The following is a 13,413-nucleotide window of genomic DNA, read 5'->3' on the forward strand; positions in this document are numbered from 1 at the left end:
GCCTGGGCCCCGCTGGGCGGCCCAACCCTGGCGGGAATGGCGTCGTGGAGGTGTACAACGCCACAGCACCCCTCACCGGGAGTGGAACGGTAGAGATCCAAGCACTGGGAATGCAGCCCTACCCACCCATGGAGGTGAGCAGACACTGGGGCTCAGGGTGAAGAGGGGAAAGCTGGTCATAGTCGTCACGGATAACCTGAGCCTTTTCTGATGGCAGAGATACTGTGGGGGCAAAACCAGCTCAAGCTATCATACATGTAAAAGTAAAATGCACCCCATGAGAAGGTGGAATGAAGCAGGGGTTGTAGCAGAAATACAAGCTGCCCTCAGGGAGCTCAGGACAGTCAAGAAAATACCTGCCTTTGGGGAAAGGATTCCAAAATTATATATGTGAGTGTCTCATATGCTTAAGCAAGCTAGGTGTATCAGTTAGCTATGGCTGTGTAAGAAATACAGTATGTGGGGAAAGGTGTTTATTGTTCTCAGGTCTGTGGTGGTCAGCTTGGCAACTGCTGATCTTGGCCGGGTGCTCCCACACGTCTGGAGGTTGGCTGACTGGCTGCTGCTCTAGAGTGGCCTGCTGCTGCTGCTAAGTCACTTCAGTCGTGTCTCACTCCCATAGACGGCAGCCCACCAGGCTCCCACATCCCTGGGATTCTCCAGGCAAGAACACTGGAGTGGGTTGCCATTTCCTTCTCCAATGCATGAAAGTGAAAAGTGAAAGTGAAGTCGCTCAGTCATGTCCAACTCTCAGCGACCTCATGGACTACAGCCTACCAGGCTCCTCCATCCATGGGATTTTCCAGGCAAGAGTACTGGAGTGAAGTGCCATTGCCTTCTCCACTAGAGTGGCCTAGGGTGGAATAATCAGGTGGGGTGACCCAGCTCTCCTCCATGCGTCTTTCCTTCTCAAGCAGGTTCCCCAGGCATAGCCTCACCACAGTGGTGGACGTGCAGTAATGCAAGCAGAAATGCTCAAGACTTCTTGAGGCTTAGGCTTGTAAGTGACACAGTGTCACTTCTGCTGGTGAAAGCAGGTCACAAGGCCAGCTTAGGTTGAAGGAGTACGGAAATAGATGCCACCTCTCGATGGGAAAAACTGCAGGTCACACTGGAAAGGGCCTGGGTACCAGAAGAAGTAAAGAGTCGAGGCCATTCAGTCAGCGTACAGGATACCTTGCTTCATTGCACTTTGCAGATATTGTGTTTTTTGTCAAGCAAGTATATCAGTTCCCTTTGTGTCTCTGTGTCAAAATTTTGGTAATCTTTACAACATTTCAACCTTTTTCATTGTTATTGTATTTGTCATGATGATCTGTGATTTTTGATGTTATTACTATTACTTGCTGAAGGCTCAGAGGTGGTAGGCATTTTTTTGGCAATAAAGTCAAAAAATTTTTCTTTAATTAAGATACATACATTTTTTTAGGATGTAATGCTATTGCATACTTAACAGATTACAAGATAGAGTAAACATAACCTTTTTTTGTAAACAACTTTTTTTCATAAACATAACTTTTTTATGCACTGGAAAATAAAAAAAAAAACCTTGTGTGACTTGCTTTATTGTGATATTCGCCTTATTGCAGTGGTCTATAACTGAACCCACAATATCTTCAAGGTGTGCCCGTGTCATATATACTATATTAATTCCCAGCTGAAGAGTTTCGAACTGTAAGCAGTGTACTCTCAAGGCACTGAGACTTCAGAGCCATGCCACGCTCAAGTGCTAGGGGGCATGGTTATGACAGAAGGAGCCTGCCTGCACCTGAGGTCACATTATCTCAGACTCACTCTAGAATCCAGTCGTACAGACATTCTGTTAGGTAGTCTCTCTGAAAAGAGAACTAGACTGGAGGAAAATTCCACCACCAGCCCTGTAATGTTATACCCTGCAGGAGGATTTTCCCTACCCTGGGAGAATAAAGCAAGGACTTGGCTGAATTTTTAAAAAATTAATATATGTGTATGTATGGCTGAGTCCCTTTGCTGTTCACCTGAAACCCTCACAACATTGTTTGTTGATCAGCTATACCCAAATACAAAATAAAAAGTTAAGAATCTAATTGAGTCACCAATTGATCAGTAAAAATGACTTGTAAATTTTGTATTTAAATATTTAAATAAATATTATTTTAAAATTTAAAAATAATTTAGCTAATGAGATGCTGCAAGGATGACGGTGGCCTCATAGACAGAGGGGCCAGCATAGGGATAGCTGCTGTTACTGATTTTTCATGTAGACAAAAAGTGCTCTCTGAAAACAGCCTAAATCGTCTTTGATTTTGCATCCTTGGCACCTAGCAGAGACCTGGCCTGTGGGACACCCACAGTTGGTATCTGAAACAGGGTGCTTTGACCTCAGTTTCAGAGAAGAGACTCTAGAATGGGAACTCCACTTGTAGAGCTGTGAGGATAATGAGAACTAACCCAGTGGCAGTCATATCATTGCTCAGGAATGACCTGGATGGTGGATGAATTCATTCACTGTGACAAATATTGAGTGCTGTATTGGTCAGGAAAATTGAAACCACTCTAGGTATTTCTTTTTTTTTTCACTCTAGGTATTTCTAACAGAGGGATTTCATACAGGAAGTTAAATCTGTAGGGCTGATGGAAGGGCTGGAGGAGTAAAAGGCAGGGTTGGCAAGAACCACTCGTTTTCAGGGTCACTGTTGTGGCTTGGCCCTTGTAACCAGGACACTGTACTTGGTGAGAAAACTGTAGGATTCTGTTGCTGAGGTTTCAGCTGCCCTGCCGTCCTCGGGGCTGGTAATCAGGAGGGGAATGTAGGGTTCAGCTTGCCACTCCAAAACTCATGACTGCTAACCTGCCTGTCTCCCAGCATGGCTGCCAAGGAGAACAGTTTCTACCTCCCTTCCGCCTTCAAATCTCATGCAGATACTTCTCATGGGCAGAACTTAATTTGTGTTCAGAACTGTGCTGGCAGGAGTACTTGAGAATGTGGTTTCAAGCTTGCCACCTCTGCATTTCAGGGGAGAGCACGGGTGGGTATAGGAAGTGCCAGGGGCCAACAGGCAAGACCTGGCAGAAGCACCTAGTGGTGCTGTATTAGATGCCTGAGACCTCCAAAATTGAATTCATTCATTCAGCAAGTGTTTATTGAGTGCCCACTCTGTGCCAGGCATTGCTCTAGGCCTGGGAATAGAGGAAGAAATAAAAGCAGAGCAGAAGTCCCGCCTGCATGAAACTAGGCAGATAATAGGGTAAGTAAGTAAAATGCATAATTTATTAGATAATGATGCATCTAAGGAGGAAAATGAAACAGAGGAGAGGAAGTGGAATTTTGGGTAGAGCAGCCCAGGAAGACCAATGAATGATAAGTAGATGAAGGAATAAGTGAATTCTTTACAATACCCAGTGTCATGATGTGAGCTTAGTGGTCACTGAATTTGGGTGGCTCAGAATTCCTTTGGTAATTTCTCATGGCTTCAGTGTCGATTCCTAGTCAAGGGATGCCTGCTGTTGTGGCATCAGGCAGAGTTGGTTAAGAAGTGGAGTTGCTGGTGAGGGCATAGACCCTTTTGACTTCCTAGTTCTCCTGTGCAAGAAGTCTACTACTAACAACAATAATAATGGCCGTCACAACAGCTGATGTTGATTGGGTACTTACTACTTGCCAGGCCCTCTTCTAAGGTCTATCCTCATACGGGGTTGCTATAATTAGCAACCCATTTTACAGATGCAGAAACTGAAACAAGTTAAAAGACTTGCCCAAGGTCACTTAAATGATAAGTGGCAGAATCAGGATTTGAACCCAAGCAGCTGGCTCCAAAGCTGCATCTGGCCTGCTGGCTTCATGGAGTTCTATTCAAAGGGGTCTTGGGAGTGACTGGGGGTACTGAGTGAGGTGGAGGAGTTAGGGTGGTGATGTAGCTGTGGTGGCTGAGATCAGCCAGGGCCACAGTGAAGGTCCCACTACCTGGGGCAGCTCTTCCCCTCCCTTCCCAGGGCACTCTCCCTGACTCTGCTGTCCTTGTAGGTGCCAAACCAGTGTGTGGAGGCTCCAGTATACCCCACACCCCAGGTGTACAGTCCTGGCAAACAAGGATTCAAACCAAAAGGACCAAACCCTGCTGCCCCTATGACCAGCGCCACCGGGGGCACAGTGGCCAGCTTTGACTCCCCACCATCACTGAAGACCCGACGGACCAAAGGTCCCAGTGGACTCCCAGAAGGTGGGCACACAGCCCGTCGTGGCATCTCTCCTCAGCATGGATGTACCTGTCCACAGGCTGCTTAGTTCCAGTCTTCCGTTTTGTGAGAGTTAGGATTAAGTTTGGTTGCATGTAGTGGAAAATCCAAAAGAGGAATGACTCCAAAATGGTAGAATTTTGTTGTTCTGTGCAAAACAAGTCCAGAGACAGGCAATCTGGAGTTTGTATGCCTATGTAATCACCAGGCACCCACATTTCTTCTATTTTTCTGCTCCATCATTCCTAAAACATGACTTTTGTTCTTAGGTGCCTCATTGTGTAAGATGGCTGCTGAAGCTCCAGTCATCAAATTTCATATTCCAAGCATCTGGAAGAAAGATAAAAGAAGCATCTCCCAGCTCCCAGAAGTTCTAAGCATGATGCTTTTGCTTACATTTCATTACATTTCACATGACCATATCTATCTCCAAAGGAAGCTGGGAAATGTCTCTTTTAGCCAGGAACATTGATGCTCCCATTATGTAGGGGATTTGTGAAGAAAGAAAAAGGGAAGAGTGGGTATTAGGCAGGCAAGCAGCGATGTCTGCCACCCTGTTAGAGATGCTAAGTATATGGTTGGGGACAATGTCAGAAAGTAGTGGTAGTAGGGAAAGGCAGAAGAATTGAGAGTTTTCAGGGGCTTCCAGCCCCTTCCTTCCTTTCGCAAATGTGTTGAGCATCTGTGTGCCAGGCTTGGTGTCAGAACTGGAAATCTAGCATCTTGGGTCATGATTTCCTTACCCTTAATTACTCACAGTTTAATGGGAGAGACAGGGAATAAATAAATATTTATGGGTCACTCTAGAAAGGAGATTAACAGAGTACTGTGATTGAGAATACTGGATAGAGCTGGAAAATGCTGCTGCCTATCTGTCTGGGGATGAGAAGGAAATGGTCTCGTGACTGTCTGAGGGACAAGCATTTTAGGCAAGGAGGACAGCAGGTGCAAAGGCCCTGAGGTGGGACCATGTTTGAGGTCTTTCGAGGTTAGCCAGGAGACCACTGCAACTAGATCATAAGAATAATAGGGATGGTAGGAAGTAGAGGATGCAGAGCCCCATAGGCCACGGCAGAGAGGGTGGATTTTATCCTCCGGCAGAAGGGAGTCTTTGAGGGATTTGCCCTGCTTTCCCAGCCAGAGCATGTCCTGGAATTTCTTCTCCCAGGCCCTGTGAGAGACTGACCTGTGCTTCTTCCCCAGCCTGCCCGTGGATGTAGACCTCCTAGGATCTGGGCTGTCTGGCCCTGGGTCTAGGGCTGGAAGTTGCCACTGGTGCCTACAGTTGTGTCACCAGCCTCACCGTCCCCTTCTTTGTCTTCTTCTGTGTGTGTGTCTTTTTTAATTTTTCATCAGCTGCAGGGAAGCCAAAGGCTCAGAAACTCAAGTGCTCATATTGTGACAAGTCATTCACCAAAAACTTTGACCTGCAGCAGCACATCCGAAGGTAACTGGGCGTGGTGGGGCAGGTGGCCCCTGGGCAGCCCTGGTGGGGAGGTGGGATGGGGAATCCACAGTGGAAGCAGTGCTCCTTTCCCCTCCCCCTTCGCCTGGTGGTGACCAAGGCCCCAACTGGTCTGTCATGGTTCCTCTGTCCAGCTCAGGATGATTTTGCCCTTTGCTTCCTCAGTGGGAAGGATCTGTGGAGCCTGCCTGCCCTGATGAGGAAGGTCCAAGGTGGGAATGGAGGAGGCGGAATTGACTTGAATGGCTAGGGGGAGGGCTTTATTGGTGGGAGGTGTGCCTCAGCGCTCACTTCTGTAGAAAGGCCTGACCTCGGGGTTAGTGATGCTCTATGAACATGCCTCTGCAAGTTCTCTGCTCGCTCAATACTAACCATGACACCCCTTGTCCCAAGAACATGCAAGGAGCCCCTCTGGGCCTCAGGTTTTCCATTGTGAAGTGGAGGGATGGTCTCGTTCGATGTTTCTCATGGAGTGGAACACTGGGACATAAGATGATTTTAGGTGGTTTTTAAATATGGCTATTGAAAATTTCTGAAAGATAGAGTGAGAAAATTTTTTTCAATTTCTTTCAGTCAGAGGAGAAAGCCTCAATTAGGTGTGGTCTGTCTTTAACACCTCGCACAGTTTTGCTCATCTTTTATTACAGAGAGAGAGGGGGGAAGGGAGGGAGAGATAGTGCCCAAGATTCCAGCCATGGCAGGCAATAGCTTCTCTGTAGACCAGGGTCTTCCAGCCTATTGAGATTCTCTGTGGGGGCTGCCCTGTGCCTAGAAGAATGTTCAGCAGTATCCCTAACCTCTAACCAGTAGATGCCAATAGCCCCTCCTCACTGCTCAGCTGTGACATCCCAAAATGTCTCCAAACATTTCCAGATGTCCCAGGAGGGAAAATCGATCTCTGTTGAAAACCACTGGTCTACAACCAGTGCTTGTCAGTAGAACTTTCTGCAAAGATGGGGAGACCCCAATAGGCGCTGTCCACAGGGAAGTGGACATATGGCTGTTGAGTACTTGAAATGTGACTGGTATGACTGAGAAACTGCATTTTGGTAACTTGATTTATTTTTGGCCGTGCTGGGTTTTGTTGCTGCGCAGGTGCACTGGCTTCTCCTTGCAGTGGTTTCTCTTGTTGCAGAGCACAGGCTCTCTAGGGCACCCGGGGTTCGGTAGTTGCAGCTCCCGAGCTCTAGAGCACAGGCTCAATAGCTGTGGCACCCAGGCTTGGTTGTTCCGCAGCATGTGGGATCCTCCTAGATCGGGGATCAAACCCGCGTCTCTTGCACTGGTGGGCAGTTCTTTACTACTGAGCCACCAGGAAAGCCTGAGAAACTGAGTTTTTAACTTGATTTTATTTTAATGAATTTAAATTTAAATAGTCCCACGTGGTTTATGTCTGCCATAAGGATGATGCATCTATAGATCTTAATAAGATTGTTTTATGAATAATTGTGTTTTTTGTTACTTGTGTTTACGACAAGCAGTTTTGCATATGTAATAACAACAGGAAGCTTCATTTTTAATTATTTTCAGTTCTTAAAAAGTGCATTGATTTGAAGGAAAGTTTTAAATAGTTATACAAGTGCTGTGCTGTGACGGCTAGGACATTTTCTCCTTCAAGTAACAGAAAATTCTCCACTTAAACAATTGTTGTTGTTCAGTCTCTCAGTTGTGTCGAACTCTTTGCAACCCCATGGACTGCAGAATGCCAGGCTTTCCTGTCCTTCACCATCTCCCAGAGTTTGCTCAAACTCATGTTCACTGAGTTAATGATGCCATCCAACCATCTCATCTTCTATCGTCCCCTTCTCCTCCTGCCGTCAGTCTTTCCCAGCATCAGGGTCTTTTCGCATCAGGTGGCCAAAGTATTGGAGATTCAGCTTCAACATCAGTCCTTCCAATGAATATTCAGAGTTGATTTCCTTTAGGATTGACTGGTTTGGTCTCCTTGCTGTCCAAGGGACTCTCAAGAGTCTTTTCTAGCACCACAGTTCGAAAGCATCAATTCTTTGAAACTGTTTTATCTCACAGCTTGAGATGGCCACAGAGAAGGTCTGCTCCAGGGCTGGTTGATTCAGCCACTCAGTCTTGTCACCAGAAGCCCGGGGTGTGTCTGTGCTTGCCTGCCTCAGTAAGAGGGCTTGTCCTCACGGTCTCAGGATGGTGGCCCACAGCCTCCAGATGCTCTGCCTGGGCCTTCCTGGTGGTTCTGAGCTCCTGAACTGAGGTCACAGTCCCTACCCGCGGGTGCTGACAAGCCTTGTTTTCCGCAGCCACACTGGTGAGAAGCCCTTCCAGTGCATTGCATGTGGCCGTGCCTTTGCCCAGAAGTCTAACGTCAAGAAACACATGCAAACCCACAAGGTGTGGCCCCCAGGACGCAGCGGTGGCACTGTCTCTCGCAACTCTGTGACGGTGCAGGTCATGGCTCTGAACCCCAGCAGGCAGGAGGACGAGGATAACACAGGTGGGTAGAGGTGACCACTGTACTGGGCAGCGTCTGGCTGGAGCCTCCCTGTGCAGCCCTGGGGATGAGCAGAGCTGGCCACAGGCAGCTCATGGAGGGGGTGTTCTGTGCAAGCAACATATGCCCACTTTTCTCTGGCCTGCCAGTGGGAACTGGCCCTACTGTGTTGAGCTATTCTGTGCGTGCCTTCTGAACTCTTGTGAGCTCTGGAGAAGAACCCATTTCTTTCAAAACTCTTGTAGTGCCTAGCACCTAGGGTTCAACCATTGAGCAAACATTTATGGAGGCTTACTGTGTGCCAGAGGTCTTCCCAGGTGGCTCAATGGTAAAGAATCTGTCTGCCAAGCAGGGACTCAGGTTCGATCCCTGAGTTGGGAAGATCCCCTGGAGAAGGAAATGGCAACCCACTCCAGTATTCTTGCCTGAGAAATCCCATGAACAGAGGAGCCTGGTGGGCTACAGTCTGTGGGATCACAAAGAGTTGGATACGTCTTAGCGACTAAACCAGCACGACCACCGTGTGCCAGGCCCCTGGGCCTACAAACTTGAGGTCAGAGGCCCCTGTCCTCAGGGAGAGTGAGGGAGGAACAGCTAAACACATGATTGTACAAGGAGCTGGGAGGCATCGTGAGTTCAGCTGGGGGTGGCAGTCAGGGTCGTTAACAACCGCAGAGCGGTCTAGAGTGTCTGAAGGGAAGGCCTGCAGGGGGAGACTCGATGCAGGGGCTCTTCATCCATCAGAATGTCAGTGTTCAGTAGTTTGGCCCCTGGAATGGCTGTGTCCCTGTGCCCCAGCTGAGCGTGAGTGCAGGGCCTCGGTACCACGTCCCACACTGAGCCCATGGTTGGTGGCGGGTGAATGCAGCACAGCACGGGGAGGTGTCCTGGGCATCTTTCCCGGGTGGCGTGGCCCTCTGCCCTGACCCTTCCTCTGTCTTTCTCAGTGACTTTCCTCCCTGGCTTTCTCCACAGGGTTGGGCCAGACCCTGTCTAGTGCCCCGCAGCCCCAGGCCTTGCCCACAGCCGGCGAGGGGGAGGGGGACAAGCTGGAGGCCAAGCAGGTGGTCCTCATCGATAGCTCCTACCTGTGCCAGTTCTGCCCCAGCAAGTTCAGTACCTACTTCCAGCTCAAGTCCCACATGACCCAGCACAAGAATGAGCAGGTAGGTGAGGGGGCGGGAGCCGGGGTGGGGCACAACCACCCAAGTCATGAGCCTTGGCTGATGCTGGGGTCTTGAACACGGCCTAGAAGGGGACAGGAGTGGGCCTCGGTTGCTCTGAGCGGCCATGTGACCATGATGGGCTAAGCTTCCCCCTCTGTCCTCCCTGGGTGGTGCCAGCTTTTTGGGCCATTACGGTGCTTGCCTGAGGGAGGAAGTCCACCTCTCAAGGGTCATATAATGAAGGAATCAGACACAAGAAGAATTCTTGCCACTTTGAGAAGATCTAGTATGTAAAAACCCGCCTATGGGGATTTGAGACTACAGCCTATTTTTTATTTTTTTCCATTGAGGTGTGATTTACATACCGTAAAATTCACCCGTTTTAAAGTGTATGCTTCAGTAGTTTTTAATCTATTCATAATGTTATACAGCCATCATCCCTGTATTTCTAGAACATTTTTTTTTCCAAAACATTTTTATCACCCCAGAAACTTTATACCCATTAGTGTTCACTCGCCCCTACTCCCAGACTCAGGCAACCACTAACCTGTTTTCTGTCTCTATCGATTTGCCTATTCTGGACATTTAATATTGGAATCATCTAGTATGTGGCCTTTTGAGATAATATTTGCATTCATGTTATAACAGGTATCAGTACTTTATTCCTTTTTATTTTTGAATCTTTTTATCAGTTGATAGACATTTAGGTTCTTTCTACTTTTCAGGTATTATGAATAATACTTTAGTGATCATTGTGTACAAGTTTCTGTATGAACATGTGTTTTCAGTTCTCTTGGGTATAAACCTAGGAGTGGAATTACTAGGTTATATGGTAACTCTATTCCAGTGTTTATTTTTTAAAAGTAATTTTTGTTAGTTATTTTTTCTCCCTATTAAAGTATCATATACCCAATATAGAATTGGGAAATTCAGAAAAGTCTGAAAAATATATAGATTCACATTTACTATTTATTATATGCTAAGTACCCTGCTAGAGGGCTTCCCTGGTGGCTCAATAGTACAGAACCTGCCTGCAATGCAGGAGATGCTGGTTGGATTCCTGGGTCAGGAAGATCCCTGGAAAAGGAAATAGCAATCCTCTGTAGTCTTCTTGCCTGGGAAATCCCATGGACAGAGGGGCCTGGTGGGCTACAGTCTATGGGGTGGCAGAGTCAGACGCAACTTAGGACCGAGTAACAACCCTACTAAGGTTCCTCGCATTCAGTACTTTACTTACTTCTTATAGCAACCTTAGAGATAGGCATTTTCAGTGTATCCAGATGAAGAAACTGAGGCTGAGAGAGATGAGCGATCCATCCAGAGTCACGATGCCAGTTAAGTAACTGAGGCAGGATTCAAAGCCAGTTCATTTGACTCCAAACCCCTTGTCCTAACCAGGTTACAATATGTCGTCCCAGGAATCCAGCACTCAGTGCAGTACATTTTGTAGATTTCCTTTCCTTCCTTCTCTTTTTTGACTATGCCACATGGCTTGTGTGTTGTTAGTTCTCTGACCAGGGATCAAACTCATGCCCCTTGCAGTGGAAGCATAGAGTCCCATCACTGAACCACCAGAGAAGTCCCAATGGCTGGATTCTTTAAATCCCCTATTATTGAACATTTAGGTTATTTCCTGAGTTTTGCTATTATAAACAAAACCATGATGAATATTGTTGTAATCAAATCTTTGTCCACATTTCTGACTTTTTCCTTATTATAGATTCTTAGCAGAGAGATTGATGGAGTTAAGTTAGACTATCCTTGGGGGGAAAAATCACCAAAAACTTTTACTCAAACTCACTTAAACAATTAGGAAGTTTGTTATCTCACATAATAAGAAAACCCAAGATAGGGCAACTCAGGCCTGAGACAGTCAGTTGACTCAACCCCGCATCAAGGGCCCTATGTCTTTCTAACTCTGTCTCGACAGGGCATGGCCCTGTCCTCTGCTGGTGGTTCACCTGTGGTCCTGTGATGGTGGTCACTTTTTCTAGGCAAAAGACCAGACACAGTATTATCCATGAGCATAAAGGGGTTATATTAATAATACCTTCTGTGTCTTCTTTAGGAGCAAGGAAACCTTGCCCAGAAGCCTTCTGTACCGCTCTCATTGGTCAGAGCCCATGCACCTGCTCTGTCATTTAGAAATGCATGGTTAGGCTGCAAATAATAGATAACTGGCTTACTGGTTAGGATTTCTTTTCTCTCTCACATCATAAGAGGTCCATAAGTAGATAGTACTGGGCTTATCTAGTAGGATTCTCCTGGCTTTCTGCTCTGCTGTCTTTAGCATGTGGCTTTCATCCTCAAGGTTGCGGAATGGCTGTCACACCTTCAGTCATCACATCTGTATTCCAATTAGGATAAATGCAAAGAACAGAGGGAACTTCTCCTAGGAAGCTTTTGCCTTTGTGTCCAGGGAATGATGCCCTCCCCAAAGATTACTGCCTACATACCATTGGCAAGAAATGGTCGCATGACTGACATTCGATGTAAGGGAGCCAGGGGATCAGCTGGGCATCTTCCCACTCTGAGCAAATCAGAGTTCACTTTGTTAGGAAGAAGAAGCCTTCTTCCTGCTTTGTTAGGAAGAAGGGTTGGAATTTATAGGCAGCCCTGAGTGTGTCACGCCACTGTGACTGTTTCACAACCCTCTGAGGAAGAGTGTGTGAGTGCATATGTGCTCAGTCACCTCAGTCATGTCCAACTCTTTGCGACCCTGTGGACTGTAGCCCACCAGGCTCCCGGTCCATGGGATTCTCCAGGCAAGAATATTGGAGTGGGTTGCAATGCCCTCCTCCAAGGGGATCTCCCAACCCAGGGATCAAACGCGCATCTCTTACATCTCCTGCTTTGGCAGACGGCTTCTTTACCACTAGTACCACCTGGGAAGCCCCATGAGGAGTGTGTACTACTTATTAATGTATACCTTTTAAAATGTTAAAAGCATATCTTTCATACAAATAACTTAGTGAACTTGAATCAGAATTTTGCTTAATTCATTAATGGCGGAACTGGAAAAATGACAAAGCCGGTCAAAAGATGGTGTGGAACACTAATACCTATATCTCTGTGTAACTGTGTCAGTAAAAAAAAGGAATCCTGAAATAAATTACTAAGTTAGATACAAATCTGGTTTATGTCCTTCAGGGCAATAAAACCTCTGGAGTTTTAAAAAAAAAAAAAAACCCTCTGGAGTTATCTTTTCTACATGACAAAAATAATTTATATTGGATCAGTTTTCAAGTTAACATTTAACTTTAGAGAGTCTAGGTTCTGATCAGTAATAAACAGTCAAAACAAGTGACATCACCCAGAGAGTGAGGTGACCCTTAGCAGCTTAACTGTCTTCACCTAACTGCTTGCCAGACAGCACTTCTCAAAGTGAGGTCCCCAGCCCAGTAGCTTCAGTGTCACCTGGGTGCTTGGCAGGAATGCACGTGTTCAGGCCACCCAGACCTGCTGCGTCAGATTCCCTGGAAGTGGCCAGTCTGCTACTGTGATGCAGGCTCCAGTTGGAGAGCCACCATTCTCGCATAACATTGAAAGGATGGGATGCCATCTTTTCACATCTTTTCAAGATGTTATCATTCCAAGTTTTGGATAATTTTTCTTAAATATGCCCAGTACATACAGTACAAGAGGGTTCCCTTTTCTCCACACCTTTTCCAGAATTTGTTTGTATATTTTTTTGATGATAGCCATTCTGACCAGTGTGAAGTGGTACTTCATTGTGGTTTTAATTTGTGTTTTTTGGAATCTAGAAAAATGGTGCAGATGAACTTATTTGCAGGGCAGAATATAGACGCAAACGTAGAGAACGGGCTTGTAGACACAGCAGGGGAAGAGGAGGGTAGGACAAATCGAGAGGGTAGCACTAACATGTATACGCTGCAGTGTGTGAAATAGACGGCTAGTGGGAAGCACAGGGAGCTCAGCTCGGTGCTCTGTGGTGACTTAGGGGTATGGGGGTGGGGTGGGAGGGAGGCTTAAGAGGGAGGGAACACGTGGATATATACATGATGACTTAAAAAAAAATGCACAGTTTGAGAGTTAAGTTTTATTAGGGGCAAAACGAGGGCAGTCCGGGAGGCAGCACCTCACAT

The 13,413-nt window shown here is 46.7% G+C and overlaps 1 protein-coding gene across 1 annotated transcript in view; it reads left to right on the plus strand.

The window, feature by feature from the left end:
- ZNF341 (zinc finger protein 341) overlaps window positions 1–13,413 on the plus strand; it is a 35,569-nt gene that overhangs the window by 10,082 nt on the left and 12,074 nt on the right. Inside the window, exons 5-9 of the mRNA XM_010855009.1 lie at window positions 3–134; window positions 4,004–4,199; window positions 5,572–5,662; window positions 7,951–8,144; window positions 9,117–9,307. Of these exons, the coding sequence (XP_010853311.1) occupies window positions 3–134; window positions 4,004–4,199; window positions 5,572–5,662; window positions 7,951–8,144; window positions 9,117–9,307 (804 nt within the window). The remainder of the gene's footprint in view (window positions 1–2; window positions 135–4,003; window positions 4,200–5,571; window positions 5,663–7,950; window positions 8,145–9,116; window positions 9,308–13,413) is intronic.

This window comes from Bison bison, unplaced genomic scaffold (genome assembly GCF_000754665.1).
Source record: "Bison bison bison isolate TAMUID 2011002044 unplaced genomic scaffold, Bison_UMD1.0 scf7180017864352, whole genome shotgun sequence".
Taxonomy (NCBI): domain Eukaryota; kingdom Metazoa; phylum Chordata; class Mammalia; order Artiodactyla; family Bovidae; genus Bison; species Bison bison.